Source organism: Eptatretus burgeri, chromosome 4 (genome assembly GCF_056783735.1).
Source record: "Eptatretus burgeri isolate ZD-2024b chromosome 4, Ebu_testis_v1, whole genome shotgun sequence".
Lineage (NCBI taxonomy): Eukaryota > Metazoa > Chordata > Myxini > Myxiniformes > Myxinidae > Eptatretus > Eptatretus burgeri.
The window spans coordinates 128,106,860-128,128,105 of NC_140964.1; the positions used below are offsets into that span (position 1 = coordinate 128,106,860).

Genomic DNA, 21,246 nt, shown 5'->3' on the forward strand with positions numbered 1-21,246 from the left:
CCCAGCAACTCGGCTCAAAGGTGAGTGTGCGTACCTCTAAGATATCCTGCCAGCCAATTTATAAGTACATATAATTGGTAAGAAAACAACACTTCCTTATGAAGTATGAGCACTCATAAGTTGAAAAATAAATTAACAGTTTCACACATCTTGGACTATTGCATCTCATTCACAGAACATTTTGAACTCCCCTTGTACTACTTGTGGATGTTTCTTACACAGAACCGAATCCTCTATTCACCAGCCTCCTAACACTTCTAATTGCCAGCTCTTTGGGGTTCATCTGGGTGGCGAACAGAAATCTCTCACCTGCAGGTCCTGGCAAGTCCAAGGGCCTCGCATCCTGCCATAAACCCCAAGCTCTGTCTCAGCCCCTCATTTATTTCAGCTAGGGATGTTTCTGTTTCAATATCCCTGTTCTTTCCTCTGCTATTTTTGGCAAGTATTCAAGCTAAGTGGTCACGTCGTTGTTTGTCACAGACACTCCATTGTAAGAAGCCAGTCCCTCGTGTCATAAAGGCCTAAATATGTGCAGTTGCTTCACAAAACGTGCCAGGTAGGCGGCGGTGTTCCAGCACTCCACATCCACTGTTTCTCTGAGCTCTTCAGTACAGCAAGTTATGTATTATAATGGAATGGAATAAAAGCTTTAGAAAAATCCAAACGGCCGTTACCAGCAAACTACTGCCATTGAAAGATCCTTCGCACAGGATGGCCAGGATATAGGCGGAACTAATACCTGGAGTAATTAAATCCTGAGTAGACAATTTGGAGGAAACTATCCTGCATTTATACTCCGGCTTTTCTGATGCGCAGTTTTTGATACTCAATGGCTTCCTCCTGGTAAATTACCACCAATAAATTCAGTGGAGCTTGAAGCAAGAAAAGTTGTGACAATCCAGAAAACCAGAAAGCTTTCAAGAGCATAAGTGTATTTCATCAACAACAGGTTGGTGTATGTTGAATTGTCGTGAAGTAGCACGACTCTGTTCACTGCAACAGGAATGCATGCATTGCATTTTCCAGGTATATATATACATGATCCTTGGCCCGGGAGTGTCGCCGAGAGGTATGTGCGCACACCTCCGAGCCATCTCGACTGGACTTGAATCTCGGCCCAGCGACAAACTATCATCGAGGCGTTTTGTACGCAGGGTGAGGCATCGATGCGTGCGCCGTCCCTCGGACGGATATGTTGCGAGTAAACTGGGCGACTCGTCTGCTAGCGTTCGTTTGGAGGACTTTGAAAGATCCCACTGCGTCCATCGCGAGCAGTAGGTGAGCTATCGCCGTCACCCTGAACAAATTACAAATGCCTGTCCCTTCAGTCAAATGTTAGGCCTGACCTGGTGTTGAAAAACTTGGGCGAAAAGTATTCCCAGGTCAACTCTACAAGAAGGTGAAAATAGTTAAGGCTGCAGTTATAGTAGTGGTAGTGTATGATCCATGGTCATGATAAAAACCCTTGTTTTGAATAGTCACGTGGTGGGGGAAAACGTGCTCAGTTGTACCTTCCTCTCGCTGCGACCCCATCTCGAGCCCTTGTTGCAACTTGCATGACTTGGGTGCTGTTTGTCAGCAGATAGTGATGTCCATCTGATTTAGTGAGCTCTTTGGTTGTCCATCTTTATTGAGCCTGTTCCTTGTTTTGCCTGTGGCATGAATGGTGCTGGCCATAATGATGATGATTCTTGCTTTCCAACTACCTTGTGCTTCAGAAGACAGATTATATAGCAATGTGATTTTCATTTTGAACAGTTGTCTGCTCATTTTGTGGAATGAAGAACAGTTGGAATAAACGTTCACGAATGAAAATTTGGCTTCAAGTTCGTAATAGACACTCTCCACTCGGGAATCGTGATAAACAAATGACGAGCAGTTTTTTTTTTGTATACTTTGTCAAGGCTCTTGTAAGAGCTAATACACAGACCATAAAACGAAGGGGGCAGGAGACAAGAGGGGGCGGGAGAGGGAAGCATCACAGCAGTCGGGAACTGAGACAATCGGAGATCTGTGGAAGAGAGAGGGATGGGGTGGGGTACATGGGGTAAATAAGATGGAAACTACAGGGACTTTCAGGAAGGAAAACAAGGTTGGCTTGGGGTGGATTAACGGGGGTAGAAAAGATCATGGTTTTGGATGGAGGAAGATATGAGTTGGTGGTGAACAGCTGTTTTATAGACATGCAGGGAAGAGTGGGATTGAAGAGAGTGTGGAAGTTTGTTCCAGAGGTGGGGAAAAAAAAGAGGAATGAGAAAGGGAAGGTGAGCAATTCTTGATCTTGGCAGTTTCACCAGAAGGGCGTTGCTGGTGGACGTTGAGCGCTCTGTGGAAATATTTGGGGGGGGACAGATCACAAACAGAGCAGGGGTGCAAGGCTGGAGTGAAATCAATAGAAGATAGAAATACCACCAACCTGCCTGCAATAAGAGATTGAAAGACTCAAAGACTCAGCTTTATCGCGGGAGATACCCATAATTCTGAAACCTTGGTTTTCACAAAGTGAGGCCGAGCTCGGTGTGAGGCAGAAGCACCACCCCAGAGGGGAGAGTAGCACTCCATTGAGCTGTGGATGAAAGCTTTTTATGTGGTTAATAGCTCAGGTGTGTCAAGGAAGGACTTTGCATGACGGAGGATGCCCAGTTGGCGACCGGCTTTGTCGGCCAGCTTGGAAATGTGGCTTTTCCAGGAAAGATCATGGCACAAAGTGAGACCCAAAAGCTTGAGAAACAGAACTTCTTCAAGAAGATTGTTGAGAAAGTCGATGGGGTGGGGGTGAGGGGAGGTTCCAGGCGGTCCTTTCGGAGAGACGTAGTGAAAGTGTGAGATTTGTCAGCATTGAAAGACATGTTCTAAGTGTTGGATCAGCTTGTGATTTTATCCAGATCTGGAGAGAGTGAAGGAGCTGCTGCTTGCTGATCTGAGGGATGACAGATTGTATGGCAGAGGGTGGAGTCATCAGCAAAGAGATGAAGAGGATTTTCCAGAAAGTAGGAGAGATCATTGATGAATATTAGAACAAGAACAGGGCCCAGAACACTGCCTTGTGGAACTCCAGCCTGGACAGGAAGAGGAGATGAGAGAATTCCATTTAGGGCCACACATTGACTGCAACAGGAGAGGAAGTCTGTGAGCCATGAGTGGAGATTTCTTTGGATACCACAGGAAGAGAATTTGGTGAACAGGGCAGGGTCCCAGACCGTACTGAAAGCTCACAATATGTTTCAGAAGATGGCTCTGATCTCACGTCTGGCATTGAGGACCTCCATCCATTGTTGGGAAAGCAGAAGCAGCATGTCCAGGGGAGAGTGACCTGGTCTGAATCCAAATTGATGATCGGAAATCAAGACATTGGAGAAGAGGAAGGATTTAATGTCTGAAGCGATGATGGATTCCATAATCTTGCTGATGATTGGGAGAAGGCTGATGGGTCTGTAGTCGCAGGGATCTGTTTTTTTGCAGATTTCCAAGCAGATGGCAAATGACCTTGAGCAAATGAGAGAGTAAGCAAGAACAGGGGAGCAGGATTTTTAGGATACGTGGGCTGATGCCGTCTGGACCGGTTGCAGAATCTGAGTCGGGGTCTGACAGCAAGATCTCCACTTTGTCTGAAGAAAAGGACACCGAGTCCAGGGACAGCTGGGTATGACTGGGTAAGGTGGTTAAAGAAAGCGATGGATTTCACACACAAGATTTAGATGTAAACATGGAGTTTATGCATTCAGCCTTTTCACATGCAGTGTCAGCTGTGCAGCCATTTAAGGTAAGGTAAGGGATGGAGGGGGAACGTACACCAGAAACACACTCAACTAGGTGCCACCAAGATTTGGAGGTGGGATATAGGTTTGAGAGGTAAAGGTATTGGAATTGGGAAAACTAAAAAAAAACAACCCTCACTATTTGTAAAACTAAATAACTCATGAAGGGTCAATGATAAAAAAGAATCCAAGGCCTCAGGGTCAGACTCCTCAGGGAAGACCTGGAAAGTCCGTGAGTAAAAGAAGAACACTTCTTGCACCACAAGTATGGTGGAAAATTCAAATGATAAGGTAGAATCAAATGATAAGGTAGATAAGGTCACGGAAGGTGATACTTCACTGAACATAACTCCAATTTGGTGAGAACTAGAATTGAGATCTCCGCAAGGCCACGAGCCCTTCCATCCTCCTTGCACGGGTCCTTTCGATTCTTTTACGCGACGTCCATCTCCCTCGATGAAGATCATCCAAGAAATAACTCCTTCTGTCCTCCTCGCACCCTCCTTTACGTTCTTTTAAGTGACATCATTGTCCCTTGATGAAGATCGACCAAAAAAAAATAAATAATAAATCGCCTTTTCTCATTCTGAAACCAGGCCAAAGAGTAGAAAAGGGCACCCAGAAAGAAAAACGATGATTGGTCGGTAAAAAGGGTAAAACCTATCTTCATGGTAAAGCAGTCACATGACGATTAGGATGGTGCCGCAGGTGGCAGGAGACACGACAGATAATATAATTATTATTCCAATTCCACCGGTTTTGGTGAAACTTTTGGGAAAACACTGTTCCAGCTGGCTGTGCCAATGTGCGTGTGTTTATCGCACACTCTTGGAACTTGATCCGAAGAGATTTTGTTTTTTGAGTTGTATCTGGTATTGGTGGCCATTTTGGATTTCTTCCAAACATGAAACAATCTTCTTCTCCAGAACGAATAAACCAATCACGATGACATTTGGCGGGCGGTTAGTGCAACCGGAGGTGCGACTGAAGTGCGAGTTTGAAACTTCTCTTCTAAACACTCTGGAAGCTCGCTGTTGTGTCGAATAGGTTACGTAACCACAAAACACTGAAACTTTACAAAATAAATAACTTACCAGTTGTAGTTTGGCCTGCTGATGCGGAAAGGACCACAAAAATTAACATATATTACTTATCTGTTTCTGCCGACGATGGATTTGGGCTCCATTTTCCCATAAAACGTATGGATGGGGCTCCATGTGAGTGAGAGATTTGGACTGCTTAGAATTCAACAGCACTTCTTCCTCTTCTTTGTTTGTAGGCAGCACAAATCTGCGGGGTAGCATCGTTCGCTGAGGGCGTGGCTGTGCCACCGATGCAGGAATTTTGTAATTTGGGCATGGTGCTGGAGATAGTTCAGCCACTCTTCGCGAATGACACCGTGGGATGTTTAACGCAGACTGGATTCCCGCGTAACATCCATCCGAGGGACGGCACACACACATTGATGAATCACCATGCCCATGAAACACTGGGATGACGGTTTATAGCTGGGTCAGGATTTGAACCCAGGCTCGACAGCTTTGAGGTGAGAGTGTGCGCACACCTCCAGACCAGTGTGACCACTCCTTGGCTTTTTTCACGAGATCTTGGCTATTCGTTGTTCACCTTGGCGTCTTGGTTTTCTATAGGTTTTCTATTATCATCGCTTTCCGAAACCTTGTGAATTCTTGGCTTTTTTCATGAGCTCACCTTGGCATTTATGAAAATGAGGAGTGGTCACACTGCTACAGACCATCCTCTCAACCCTCAAGCTCACAGCTCTATTTTATTCTTCCTGTTGCGCAGCAACCAGCATTGTTTCTTGGGGGGGAAAAAAACAAAAAATTAAATGAAGTTTCTTATCAACGATGAAATTTATCTCAAACGATGTTCATTAAAATATTACAATAAATCAAAACATAAAATTGATTTCAATTTTATTCTCCCCTCGTGTTTTGTTTGTATTTAAGAGGTTCACCTTAAACCCTTTTTATTGGTGCAGTGAGGGGGGGGGAGGGGGGGAGCAGATTATTTACATTTAATGCTGTATCTTCTGAGCAAATCAATGTCTGAGATTTCAGAGATAAGGAAACGTAGCATTATAAAGCAACACGATGACAGGACACTCCGCCATGCAGAAAAGAATGTGAGATCGGAAATGTTATTGACATTCAAAAACAATCGACGTGAACAATAATTGAAATCTCTTTTATTCCTCACTTCAGTTGTCCGTGGAAATATCTTCCAGTGCCTGTTCCGTCTCACTCTTCCCTCCAGAGCTTCAAGCAAGCAATGTATCGCCATCTCGTGTCATCCCCAATTCTGACCCATTATCTTTATTACCCCCATTAACCTTTCCTATAACCCAACCATCTTATTTGCTAGTTTCAGTGGGTTTTTTTTTCTTTTTCGCCTGTGTCTCTGTCTCTGTTTGTTCATTCACTTGATGTTTGTCCCACTGTCAGATGTACATTGCTCTTTCCATGAGTCTGGCTACTACTGTAAAAAAAGGAATGGCAGGATGGCCAAGCCATACTCACATTCACCTCTGAGCTCGGATTCGAATCCCAACACAACTATATAAACTGATATCCCTGGTGTTTCACAGGCAGGGCAATTCATTAATGTGTGCGCCGTCCCTCGGATGAACGTTAAGCCGGGCGTACTCTCTGCGGGCACCAGTTAGTGGATGTTAAATATCCCACGGTGTTCTTCGCGAAGAATAGGCGAGTTATCTCCCGCACCCTGAACAAATTACAAATTCCTGCCCTAACCTACAGAGGGCACTGCATCAGCGGCACAGCCGTGCCCTCAGCTGATGATACTACCCCGCAGTATTATGCTACATACAGCAGAAGAAGAAGAAGAAGAAGAAGAAGAAGAAGAAGAAGAAGAAAAAGAAGAAGAAGAAGAAGAAGAAGAAGAAGAAGAAGAAGAAGAAGAAGAAGAAGAAGAAGAAGAAGAAGAAGAAGAAGAAGAAGAAGAAGAAGAAGAAGAAGAAGAAGAAGAAGAAGAAGAAGAAGAAGAAGAAGAAGAAGAAGAAGAAGAAGAAGAAGAAGAAGAAGAAGAAGAAGAAGAAGAAGAAGAATTAAGCCCCCTTTTGAAGGAAAAACAAAAACAGAAGAGGAAAACGGTTTAAAAAAAAAGAAGAAAGAAATAAAGGTTAAAAAAACAAACAAGCAAACCACATATGATATTGTCTCAAACACCAGGGATTTTACTACTACATTTCAAAACCTTTCAAACGAGAGAAGCCTTAACCAAACACTCGATAACTAAACTAGACATAGATACAGCATTCTTCCTCCATGTAATAACATAGATGAAGATGATTTTTAATACCGGTTACCACCAAAGGTGGCACTAATTCTGGAGTTTCGATAACATCCATCCAAAAAAATCCAAATCCATTGGGACCATACTCTATGCAGAGCATCAGTGAGTGCTGCCCTAAGCAGTCTCCTGGGCTATTGGGCACAATTCCTGGACGGGTCGCCACTCCGACGCAGGATACTCCAATGGCTCAATCATCCCGGCAAGCCGGTACTCACTTTGCCGAGCTTAGAAGGATGACCGGCTGAGTCAACCCCACCTGGTATTAATTCAACAGCCAAGGGGGATTTGAACTCAGAACCCTAAGATCCCAAGCCCACCACCCAAACCATTAAGCCAACACCAGGCATATGACTTGTCCACCAAGTAAGAGAAAAATTAATAAAAGGTACAGTTACGATATGTAATGCTCTTCCTACGATTCTTAGTTTGATTCCAGAGGGGTCGTGGTGGTGGTGGGGGGGGGGCACAGCATCATCAATATGAGTTTGAGGGGGAAAGGGGGTAGGCAACAAACTTACAATCCCTGAACATGTGCGGATGTAAAACCAAGTGTCTGCAGTCGCATGAACATAACGACACCATATATAGTATGTTTTCATAAATAGTTAGCCATTTCGATGGGTACCATGTAGTTATTACTAAAAAAAAAGTCTGCAAATAGGTCCAATGATATGTGGATGTTAAGTGTGATAAGTAAAATGCAAGTTGGTAAATAGATATTGTAAGTGAATAAGATATATTATAATGGAATGCAGATATGACACAGGCATGATGGGTCAAATATCCTCCTGCTTTGTTTAGGTTGTGTTGTCAGGTATAGGCAGTATATCCTTGCTGCATTTGGACGCTTTGTTCTGATGCCGGTGCCACAACGGAAATCCATCTCGTGTTGCGCCCCTCCCGCAGACTCCCATAATAAGCAGGTTTCAGAAAAGACACACGCCTTACACCTTTAGCCTGTTATTTTCAGCAGCCCCCACTCGGGTAATGGGTAGACATTTAAAAAAAAAAATTTTTTTAAAGAACCAAACCGCAAAGAAAATGCACGACTTGACCTCAAAATCAAATTCAAAATAAACTTGGCCCGAGTATGACCTAATCAGACAATCCCTGATACTCCGGCTTGGATTAAACATGTGTTCATCTTTGTGAACTATAATTGATGGTGTCACTTGGAATTGTATTCTTATTGTCAGAAGGTTTCAGCAAGCAGAGATGTCACATGTTATATCACGGCCAAGCAGCAAAGGGTGAACAGCACGAACTACGGCAATGCATCGAGTTAGCTCAGCATGCGGAGCGTGTGGTCAAAAAGAAATTGTTTCTGTAATTGCTACCTCCGAAAGGTCCAGCATCAGTCATCAGCATACGCCTGTCCTCGTAGTAATATTTTACCATTTACTATTGTATTTCACATCGTATAATGCATACAGGGTGGTCCAAAAGTCAGGAGCCAAAGGGTTAATATTGTATGAGGTTTAAAAAAAAAATAAAAATGTAAGGACTAAAATAAAAAACCCAAAGAGCTTTGTGATAGTAAAGATAATTTATTTATTAATTGATTAATTTGCAAGCACCGATTCTACGCACACGTGATGCTTGGGCGTTTCTTATCGAGCTCCACTCTCATGTTCTGTTAATTTTGTTGCCATCACTTATCTGGAAAGGGGTAAAGTCATTAAATAAACATTTAAAAATGGATACACAAGGTAAAGATTAATAATTATCGGAGTCCAACCCCCCAAATCCAATGCGGCTCCTGACTTTTTTGGGCCACCCTGAATATACTGTAGATCCTATTGCTATAATAACCTCACATTCCCCCCCCCCCCAACCCCCCTCCCAACACCTGCCAAAAGTCTTCCCAATCGCAGCACAGCTCAATTTACAACATCCCAATGCGGATCACCCCCATCAGTTTGCTCTCCCAGTTTCCAATCAACACGCTTTCGGTGGTGGACGGCAAATTAACACTCGTGGGACGTACAGAAAATGACTATTTCATGCCAGAACACGTACGCGCAAAAGTACTAACTCCAGTAGTCTCCAGATGATCAGAGTTTGTGGAAGTTTGTGGTTTTAAATACATCTCTTAGTTTTCAAACTAACATTAATTATCCCCCATACATACATTTTAGGGTTGCTAAATTGATAATAGGTGAAACTCCTTAAGGATTTTTTTAGTCGAGTGAGGAGGAAGAAAGGAAGAATGGTCCAACCCTGGTGATCGTTTCTTTCGTGCTCTATCATGCGGGACTCTTATCCCCCGAGCACACACTAATTCTCATCAAATCTTCCTCTTTCTTTGTAAGGTTATATTTTCACCGCTGCCCTGTGTTTGTTTGTTTGTTACTTTGGAAAAATCGAAGATTTTTTTTTTTCACATTTAATCGGTTCGTCTTGTGCGTTATTCTGTTTGTCCGTTTGTATATCGATTGTCGCCTACAGGTCACAATTTTAAACCGATCTTTGCAAAACTTCAGCACATCGTAGAGTTCATCATAAGCAAGGAGCCTATTGTTTTTGAGGTCAAAAGATCAAAAGGTCAACAACTTTGTCAAATTTCTAAAAATCCTCAATTTTCATCTCACTCACTTGAAATTTGATGAGAAGTTGCATATTTGGTCGTTGAATTCAAACACCTATTATTTTTGAGGTCAAAAGGTCAACAACTAAAGTGGTATTTCTAAAATCCTCAATTTCCATCCGATTGACTTGAAATTTGAAGAGGATCTATATTTCAAGTCACTGAATTCAAACCACCAATTAATTATTTGAAGTCGACATAGGGCAAAAAGTCGATATTGGCCATATTTATAAAATTGTCAATTTTCATCCGATTCACTTGAAATTTAAAGAGGAGTTGCATATTTGATCATTGAATTCAACCACCAATTATTTTTGAGGTCAAATTTGTTTTATGGATTTTGCAAGTGTCGTGCTCTGCACAGCATTTATCTTGTTTGTTTGTGTGTCTGTGAGCAGGATATCTCAAAAGGTTATGGACGGATTTGGATGAAATTTGGTGGACAAGTTGTGTGTGCGACTCGGACAAATCAATTTGATTTTCGTGAAGATTCTGGATTCCGATAGCAGAATATTTAAAGTGAATCCTCACCATTGAGAGATAGGGCCAAAAGCGATATATAGCACGATATCTCAAAAAGTTGTGGACGGATAAAGACAAACGTTGGTGGACGAGTTGGGTAGGTGACAAGAACAAGCCGATAGATTTCGGTTACGATCTGGATCCAGATCCGGCCTATCAGTAGGTACAAAACATAAACTGTTCAGCCTGGCGGAAGTATGTGCTCCACCAAGTACCATTCCAGTTAACACATGGAATTGTCTCCCTGAAAAGGGAGTGGTTATAAAAACGGTAGATAAGTTTAAATTGAAAATAGATAGGTACCTCAATATTTTAGTGATAGAGGGGTGCAGGATTATTGCAAGACTTGTAGGTAGCTTGTGTGTGGATAGGTAATCTGGTGTCTAGCGTTGGTGCAGTGCAAGCATGATGGGCCGAATGGCCTTCTCTTGTGCCAAAGTTGCGTGTGTGTGTGTGTGTGTGTGTGTGTGTGTGTGTGTGTGTGTGTGTGTGTGTGTGTGCGTGTGTGTGTGTGTGTGCGCGCGCGCGCGTGTATGGCTGTGTGATTACTGGTAAACGTGGATTATTATCCACATAGCCAATTGACTAGAACTCTCGGAGTTCACAATAGATACCAGGCACCTATGTAGCACACAATCATAACAATGTGGCTGAATTAAAGGTAAACTAGAAATCAAACAATTACTCTCCTGTAAAGAAAAAGCATTTCCACAGATTGGGATGAAATGTTTTGTTAATTTCTTTTCTTTTCTTGGTCGTTTTTGCCATGGCACCTTTTATTTTGTATCATCTCCTCTTCCACCCCCTCCCACAACCACCCACCTGCCCTGCTTGCGTGCGTGCCCCAGGCTTGGGGAGCGGCGCGTTCCAGGACGCTTTGTGGTTTGAATCACGGGTGCGGATAGAGTGGAACTTTGATGGGTGGATGCTGCTGGCGTGGCTTGGAGTGGGGGTGTGATCTCTGGAATTAGGAACGCGGTTGGTGGGGGGAGGGGGGGAGGGTGTGGAAGGGAAGAAGTGAAAGAAGATGCTCATAGAGAAAGACTAAGTGAAAAAAGAACCAACAAGAACGTCACTCGGTAGAATGCGTACCTTCATCAAACTGAACAGTTTACATTTTGGATCCCACTGATTGGCAGGATTATGAATCCAGACCTGGAACAAAATCTCATCTGCTTGTTCTCGTCACCTACCCAACTCATCCACCAAGTTTCGTCCAAATCTGTCCACAACTTTTTGAGATATCATGCTACATATCGTTTTTGTCCCGATCCCTCAATGGTGAGGAATCACCTGAAAAATTCTCAGATCTGCATCCGTATCTGGATCTTCACTAAAATCTAACCATTTCGTCCGTGTCACACACCCAACCTGCCCACTAAATTTCGTCTGAATCCTTCCTCATCTTCTTGAGATATCCTGTTCACAGACAGACAGACAGTGGTGAAAGCATAGCCTCCATGCACCTTCGGTGGTGGAGGTAAGCACTCTCCAAATGAAAGACCCTCCTTGCCTTATTGTCATCTTAACTCTCCTCTTCATTACTCTCAGTCTCAGGCTATGGCCTTTGGTCCTCTCACTATCTATTCTACTGAAAAAACTTATATTCTGTGCTTATTTTGTCTATACCCTTCATTATCTTAAACATCTCCATCACATTTCCTCATAATCACCTCCTTTATAATCTACTAGCAGGGGTACCCGGTGTTGCCCGGTGCTGTTCTAATCTTGTTGGCATTTTAAAGAAGTTCATGGGGGGTTTTTTTTTCCATTTCTTTATGGGGGCCTAAAACACCTCCCTACACCCACAAAGGAATGGGATCAGGGATCATTTAATATTACATTTTACACAGCGACAATAGGTTAAGCAAAATAAAGAGTGATTAAAAAGAAATCCAGATCCAACTTATTTTTTTAATTTCCTATTTTTTTTTTTTTTTGGCATAAAACACTCTCGCACTCACTGATGAACCTCTGAAAGTTTGACGAAGACCTGTTTGGCCATCTCTGAGAAAAATGCGACAGACAGATAGACATCCCCCTTCTCTGCCCGTATAAAACACAGTGTGTATTTATGTATTTGTTTATTTGTCTGTCCTCCTTCATAAGGACGATTTAAATCGGGTTTTAAAGGCCAATCTTTTAACACTACATGGTATATTTTGTCAGGATAAAAAAGAATAATAATCGAAAAATATTTTTGATAAAAGAGTAATTACATCTATTCTGTTGGAATTGTATGCAAACTGAGCCTCAAGGGTGGTGTACAGAAACGTTAAAAAAACAACAACAAATAAAAGGAGCAGAGAAGTGAAATTCACTTAGAACGAATGTTCATTGACGTCCATAGTATGTCTAATAAACAAAGAAGGTAGAAGAACACCTGACGCGAGGTCGAGGCTTCAGCCGTTGGCATGCTCACGAGGCTGTACCGTCAAAATGAAACATCCCAGAAGATAAAGAACCAGAGAGTTGGTGTCAAAGCCACCCAATGCTCGCCTGTTTATACATTTATCATTTTAAAAAGACTAGTCTAATAATATTTTTTATAAAGCATTGCAGTGAAGTCTGATCAAAATAATTTTAAAGCAATATATGTATTTGTATATTGTCATTAGTAAAAAATAGTGTGGTAGATAAAAAAACATTAGAAAGGAAATAACTTGCACCAAAAACTTTAACATTTTCACGCTCACGCTCACGCTCACGCCGGGGGTATCGCAATAGCTCTCTGTTCTTCGAACAGGCAAGCTAAAAATGGAGTAACATTTGTACATGTAGTGTTTTAAAATAATGCTTTTTCTTGCTCTGAAACATCATATCTTCCTGTGTCCTTGAATATTCTGAAAAAAATAATTCCAACCCATCATTCTTGATGGGCTTTTATTCCAATAGTACAGATAAAGCACCGTCTCCTTCAGCCACTCCTCATGGTTGAGTCCAGCTAGGCCCAAAATTAATCTAGTCACCTTAAACTGAACCATCTCCATGGCAGCTACGTTTGTCCTCAGAGATATAATCGAGTCGATTTACAAGTTTTGTTTTCAATTCAGCAGCAGATTTGTAGTATTTGCCTAATGCTGCCTTTCCAAGGTATTTCCACTCCACGTTTATATCATGCAATTGCTATGGTGACTGTACTCATCATTATCATCTTGCATGTTAAATGCAAAACTAGCTAGGTCGCATTATTGATTGTTCTCTGTCCTGCTTTTCCTCCCCCTTAACCTCAAAGCCTCTGTTCTCCCTCCCTCTCTCAGGTCCTGTCATCCAAATACCTGTGGTGCCACAAGGAATGCGCCCAGTGCCTTTGGGCATCCTTGAAGGGAATTGCGCTGCAAGCAGTACGGGTGCTGCCTATTGGCAGGTACCGGGCGCTTTGCATCATGTGTTGTCACCTGCCTTTTCCCATGAGGTCATTTTGCTGCAAAACACTGACCGAAGACTGAACCACTCGTGACACCAAAAAGTTACATCGTTCCAGTGAAGCATTTATTTTACGGGACCATCTGCTCAATGTCTCACTGGAGAAATTGCGATGTGCTGCAAAGGGTGATGTCTGGAATTAACTGAAAAAATAAATACTGTCACGATGATGAGGGAACAACTATCTAGGAGGAGCGAACATCACACTTTGGTATGAAGTGATTTACGTGATGCAATTATAACCACAGAACCACCCCCACAGCATCACTAACTAGACCATGATAGAACAAAGAAATTTCCAGATGCAAAAACAACACACCATCAACCAAAATAAACAGAATAGAATGGTTGTGGAGGTTAACAAAACATTACGTAAACCCCGACATTACACCGTACACTTTTGTGTTTGAAAACTTCGAAATTTATATTAAATGAATGTAACATATTGAAAGGGGTGGAAGGATGGCCGAGCCGACTCTGGAGGTACACACACTTGTCTCTAAGCTGTCTAGCCTGGGATTGAATCCTGACCCAGCTATAAACTGTCATCCCAGGGTTTTACAGGCATGCTGATCAATCAATGTGTGTGACGTCCCTCGGATGGACATAAAACGGGCATCCCATCTGCTAGCATTAGTTGGTGGACATTAAAGATTGCACAATGTCCTTCGCGAAGAGTAGGCGAGGTATCGCAGCAATCTGAACAAATGATAAATTCCTGCAGTTTCAGTTGAATGTCTGACCTGGCCAGTTGGTTCACGTAAGATGGGCTATTAACGTTCTCTGTTAGACTCCAAAATAAAGTGTTGATTATTTAAGGCATTCAAGAAGTAGTAGTAGTAGTTTACATTACATTGTTACATTTCATGGACTCAGGCTCAGTTTATGATGAAATAAACAACAGAGGTATCTCTTTCAATGTTATCGATGTTCGTGCATATACAGGGTGGGGCATTTAAAGCTGACACATTTGTCATCATTTTGGCGGGAAGCAATAAGGGCGTAGCAAATATTTTTTTCGCCCATTGTTGCAAGTGATGTCGGAAAGTTTTGAATGATGGAACACTATGGCCTACAGACGAGAATTTACCTGCCTGTTTCAAAGAATTGAACCATCCATACAATTGCTTCAGACACATTGCATGCAGTGAGGTTCAAAATGCTGATTCGCTGTCAAGAATGGAACAATTCCAATCGGGCCCATTTGTCAGATGTAATTTTAAAGTAACTGTGTTATGTCTCAGCATAATCTCTGATCAGTGTGCTTTCTAACCATGTGCTACAGACAGTATTTATGATGTTCATTAATATTTTTACAGCACTAATAAATGTATCAAATATAAATGCCCCACCCTGAATGAGTATCATTTTACAAGTCTATGCCTTAAAAAAGACTTTCAAAAATAAATAAATGATCCTTTATTTTAAAGTTATTTTAAAAGTGCTGTAATATGAGTAGTTCAGTTAAAATAGTTATTTATAAAAAGTACAATAATAGTTTCGTTAATTACCTTATTTGAAATCTCAGGAGGCAAATGACCAGATCATTGACGCAATAATGTTTATTAGACATAGTAATGTGCATTAGAAGTTTTATTTATTTATTTATTTGTATGCAGCCTGTGGCTGCTTGGCTGCATCATTTTCTGGGGGCAGAGCTGTGCAACTGATGCAATGCCCCTCTATTACCAGCACACTGGTACTCATTTCAATGACCTCAGAAGGATAACAGGCTGAGTCAACCCACCTAGTGTTAATTGACAGTGGCTTGAACTCAAGATGCTAAGATCTTAAGCCAGCCACACTAACCATGAAGCCAACACCAAGTTTTGTATTCGATGTAATAAAGTGCATTAGCCGTGATAAAGTGCATTACATGTAATAATATGTATTGTGCATGATAAAGTGTAAGGGATGTAATCATGTGCAATATATGCAATGATGTGTATTAGATGTAATAATGTGTATTCGATGTAATAAAGTGTATTAGACATAATAAAGCATATTAGACATAATAATGTATATTGTCCATGATAAAGTGTAAGAGATGTAATCATGTGCAATATATGCAATGATGTGTATTGGATGTAATAATGTGTATTAGACTTAATAAATCGTATTAGATGTGATAGTGTATTAGACGTAATAAATTGTCTAAGCTGTAATAATGTGTGTTCGATGTAATAAATTGTATTCGCTGTAATCATGTGTATTAGACATAATAAATTTTATTAGATGTAATAATGTGTATTAGATATAATAAATTGTATTCAATGTAAAAATGTGTATTACAAATAATAAATTGTATTGGATGTAATCAAATGTATTAGACATAAATTGTATTCGACATAATAAGTTGCAATAGATGTAATAATGTGTATTAGACATAATAAATTATCTTCGATGTAATAATGTGTATTGGACATAAATAATATTAGATGTAATAATATGTCCATCCATCCATCCATCCATTGGGACCATACTCTGTGCAGAGTGTTGGTGCTGCCTAAGCAGTCTCCTTGGCTATTGGTCACAATCCTGGAGGGGTCACCACTCCGACACAGTATACCAGCAAGCTGGTACTCATTTTTCCGGCCTCAGAAGGATGACAGACAGAGCCAACCCCACCTGGTATTAATTCAACAGACAAGTGTGATTTGAACTCAGGATCTGAGGATCATCAAGCCCACCACCCTAACCATTAAGCCAACACCAGGCATATAATGATATGAATTGGACATAATAAATTGTATGAGATGTAATAATGTGTATTAGACATAATAAATTGCATTAGATGTAATAACGTGTATTATACATAATAAATTGGATTCAATGTAATAATATGTATTTGACATAATAAATTACAGTTGATGTAAAAATGTGAATTAGACATAATAAATTATATTTGATGTATTCATGTGTATTAAACAATAAATTGCATTAGATGTAACAATGTGTATAATGTCGACATAATAAATTATATTAGATGTAATAATGTGTATTTGACATAATAATTTGTATTAGATGTAATCATGTGTATTAAACATAATAAATTATATTAGATGTATTAATGTGTATAAGACATAATAAATATTAGATGTAATAATGTGTATAAGGCATCATAAATTGTATTAGATTAAATAACTTATATTAGACAATAAATTGTATTAGATGAAATAATGTGTATTAGACATAATAAATTATATTAGATGTAATGTGTACAAGACATAATTTATATTAGATGTAATAAGGTGTACAAGACATAAATTATATTAGATGTAATAATATGTATTGGACATAATAAATTATATTAGCTGTAATAATGTGTGCTCGACATAATAAATTGTGTTTGATGCAATAATCTACATTAGACATAATAAATTGTTTGATATGTAATATTCTGTATGAGATGTAATAATGCGTATTAAATGAAAGAAGTAAAATATACATAAAATGTCATAGCCCACATTGTTTTAATAATTTTGCTGCACAGAGTTAAATGGCTAGTCCATATTTATATACAACCAAAATGGCCACCAGTCTACCAGTTGGCCATCTTTGATCAGATTACAAAATAAAGTGGATGCACATGTTTGCCATCATGTACTCTGCTCCCAAGTTTGAACAAAATCAGACCATGCATGTCTGAGAAATGGTTAGGGACACATTTAAGTCACAAAATGGCTGTTAGCCAGCCATCTTGGAACTGATCTCAAAAAAAAGATGTGCATATGTAAGCCATCATTCATTATCTGTGTGCCTAGTTTGAACAACATTGGTTAATGCATGTACAAGAAATGGTTGAGGACGTGTTCAACATCTGTTTTTTTACAACTAAAATGGCTGCCAGTTGGCCATCTTGGATCTGATGTCGAAAAAGAATGATGTGCTTATGCAGCCCTATGTGAGAAAGGATAGCAGAAGCATGACTGGCTAGTTGGGGGCTTGGTTCAACGTGGCAGCTTGAGCAGAATTCACACCTTCTGCAGAGGTTGGTCCCAGCATCTGCTGCCCCCCTCCCCTCGCTGTGTCGACTTTCATCGGCTCGGGTGTGTATGTTATTGAAGACATGCTGCGCCCTCCCCTCTCACTCACCATTGGCCCGAAGGCCTGTTTGATGGGTGGAGGACCACCCATCTCCTACTTGTCGCTTGGGCAGCCACACCCATTCCCTCTAAAACAGAAGTGAAGCCGTTTTCGTGCCTCAGCTTCAGGCTGTTGGCCTACCAAGTAATAAAAATGGCATTTAAGACAGATTACATAGGGCAGAACAGTAAATAAAAGGTTCAAAGGAGTGGTGGTTTTTAGACACATACTCGGATAGGTGGATGCTGTCTGTCTCGACCTAATAGCGACTCATGTCTAATATCACAATAAATTACCTCATGCTTACTCTAGGTCTAGACATTCATTAGGGAAATAACTGCTCTATATTTAGCATTATTAACCCTCTTGAGGCCATTTCCACAACAATATCTGCATTAGATGTTTTCATGTATATTTGACATTTTCATGTGAATCAGATGTCATAATATGTACATTCGACCATTTCATGTGTAGTGGACGTTTTCATGTGCATTAGACGTCATAATATGGGTGGACACTGTTACTTGTATTTGACGTCATCATGTAAAGCTGCTACCTTTTGAATAGATTTCCTTAGACGGTTGTACATCAACTATTTTATGAAATTATTACAACAGAGGTTCAATTGAATGATTTATTCATGGCATTTATAAAAGACTGAATCTGATAAAAGTGATTCTTTTCACTTTGAAGATGAAAGATCAAACCTTGTTGTGAATAATGAGCATTTGTTTCAAAACGTTTTGATAACGGCTTTCCATGCACATGGTTCTCACAGATCTTAGAAAAATTTTAATTTTGGTATGAAAGAAAAATCAGTAAAACGACACAGAAATGATGAGGATCAAAGAGTGACATCACGTGTTGCCATCCGTTCCATGGGGATCTCCATTGCCTTGGCAGTTAGATACTTAATGATGATTTTTTTTTTCCTTGACATCAGTGAATTCACTCATGGGAAGAATTGCCTTTTCCTTTGTACACATTTATTTATACAATAATTTACAGGTGAAACGAAGCCCTTTTGTTTTCCTGAGCAAGAGCAGCATCTCTTATGGCGAATATGTAAAAGTTTTAGGTGGAAGCTCGAACAGAAATGATGATGGCGTGATGGACGAAAATTACTGCAGTGGCTGAACAAACAGAAACATCCTTGTCAGAGAGAATGACAGACTCTTTCCTAAGGTTTAGGCTGGAAGGAAAGACAAAGCAAGGGAACTCTTTAAGAGAGGTGATGGAGCGCAGAGCAATTTTTTCCATGACTTGTTACCTCCAATTATCTGATAATTAGGCCTTGGTCATCCTACTACGTGTACACCAGGCCCAAGCCTTACTGTGCTTTGACAAAGAAGCCTGCACTCAATCAATCACTCACTACAGGAAACAAAGAAAAACGATTTTAACTCTAATCTTTGTTTCTACCAAAACTGGGAAAAGATGTTGTCTTTACTTTTGGAGAAAATAAGCAGCTCGTTTGAAGATAAATTATGAATCACGAGGTGAATGATTTCGTCATTTTGAAACAGTTGTTGCATAAAACACTGTGTTTAATTCAGGAGGTAGGATGCAGGCTCAGTAAGTTCTCTACTGTCTGATAAACTTCATAATGATGACTGTTTAGTAATTCCTCAAATGCTAAACAATGGTGGTAGAGGTCACGAGCATGCTCGGGAACTTAAAGTTTTGTCCTCAATTAAATTTGTAATGTTTATCGAATTAATTAATTTCTGAAGGAGTTAAGTTCACATATATTGCCTTTAAGTACATTGTTTGGTTTTCCTGTGTTCAGGTTTGGGAACATCTACGCATTCCATCGGCAACTGGTGGAATCGGCGTTAGGGAAGAAAATTGAGAAAAGGAACAGCATGAGAGGTGGGGAAGAGGAATGAGATAAAAGTGAAGCATACGCACCATTTTTGCATTAACTAACCTTTTGGTCACGCATAGATGGCCCTTTTCTAATTTTCATCATAGTTATGAAGGGTCGTTGGAAAGCTCAGTTTGTCATGGACTTGCCTCTTGGTTGGGTGAATATGGCTTTCATCCTCATTGGAGTAAAATCCGACTTAAACTGTTCTGCTGGAAGTATGTTAAACCGGCTGTCTCATGTACAATCAAGCAGAGAATAAACATGTCATGGCATCACAAATATGACCATTTCATGGAATGAAAGAATGGCCCCACAGATCCAGCAAACAGGTTAATGCAATTTGAATATTGAGTGAAATGGGATAAAGATATTAATTTTGAGTCAGTTGTAGTGCATAGATTATAGATGGATAAACAAGACGAAGACATTGAGCAGAGCACGATACTTGCAAAATCCATAAAATAAATTTGACCTCAAAAATAATTGGTGGTTGAATTCAATGACCAAATATGCAACTCCTCTTCAAATTTCAAGTGAATCAGATGAAAATTGACAATTTTATAAATACGGCCAATGTTGACCTTTTCGCTGTGGACCTCCAAAATAATTGGTGGTTGAATTCAGGGACCTGAGATATAAATCCTCTTCAAATTTCAAGACAATCGGATGAAAATTGAGGATTTTAGAAATGCCATCTTAGTTGTTGACCTTGGGACTATGTTAACCTTTTGATCCATATTGATTTCAAAAATAATTGGCTCGTTGAATTCAGTGACCTGAAATATAAATCCTCTTCAAATTTCAAGTCAATGAGATGAAAATTGAAGATTTTAGAAATACCAACTTAGTTGTTTGACCTTTTGGTCCATGTTGATCTCAAAAATAAATGGTAGTTGAATTCAGTGATCTGAAATATAAATCCTCTTCAAATTTCAAGTTAATCAGATGAAAATTGTTGATTTCAGAAAAACCACCTTCGTTGTTGACCTTTTGCCAATGTTGACCTGTTGGTCCATGTTGACCTCAAAAACAATTGGCTCATTTAATTTGACCTGAAATATAAATCGTCTTCAAATTTAAAGTCAATCGGATGAAAATTGAGTATTTTAGAAATACAACCTTAGTTGCTGACCTTTGGCCTATGTTGACCTTTTTGTCAATGTTGACCTTAAAAAAATAATTGGATAGTTGAATTCAGTGACCTGAAATATAAATCCGCTTCAAACTTTGTCAATCAGATGAAAAATGAGGATTTTAGAGGAGGAGGAGATTGGGACCATACTCTGTGCAGAGCGTTGGTGCTGCCTAAACAGTCTCCTTGGCTATTGGGCACAATCCTGGACGGGTCGCAACTCCGACACAGTGTACCAACATGCTGGCACTCATTTTGCTGACCTCGGAAGGATGACAGGTCGAGTTAACCCCACCACCTGGTATTAATTCAACAGCTGAGCAAGATTTTAACTCAGGACCCTTGGATGCAAAGCTGGCCACCCCAACCATTAAGCCAACACCAGGCATACAGGATTTTAGAAATCTCACCAAAGTTGTTGACCTTTCGCCTACGTTGACCTTTTGACCTCAAAAACAATCGACTTCCTCCGTATGACAAACTCTACCATGTGATGAAGCTTCGTGAAGATCAGTTGAAAATTGTGACC

At 40.3% G+C, this 21,246-nt stretch overlaps 1 protein-coding gene and 1 long non-coding RNA gene across 5 annotated transcripts in view; one reads left to right on the forward strand and one right to left on the reverse strand.

Annotated features, from left to right (window-relative positions):
• The window catches only part of WRAP73 (WD repeat containing, antisense to TP73), a 131,871-nt gene that overhangs the window by 90,326 nt on the left and 20,299 nt on the right, over positions 1 to 21,246 (reverse strand). Inside the window, exons 1-2 of one of the 4 annotated variants that reach the window (XR_015057822.1) lie at positions 13,482 to 13,890; positions 11,026 to 11,164 (exon numbers count right to left, since the gene is read on the reverse strand). Coding sequence is in view for 1 of the 4 variants with exons in the window: in XM_085880040.1 (XP_085736166.1) it covers positions 11,026 to 11,164; positions 13,482 to 13,591 (249 nt within the window). In the remaining 3 variants the exon portion in view is untranslated. Of the gene's footprint in view, positions 1 to 11,025; positions 11,165 to 13,481; positions 13,891 to 21,127; position 21,246 lie in introns of those variants that run through there. The other 3 variants (XM_085880042.1, XM_085880040.1, XM_085880043.1) reach the window with 3 other exon arrangements.
• Positions 994 to 21,137, forward strand: LOC147029080 (uncharacterized). The gene is made up of 3 exons (XR_015057825.1): positions 994 to 1,278; positions 13,464 to 13,570; positions 19,505 to 21,137. It is a non-coding gene; the product is annotated as an uncharacterized LOC147029080 (long non-coding RNA).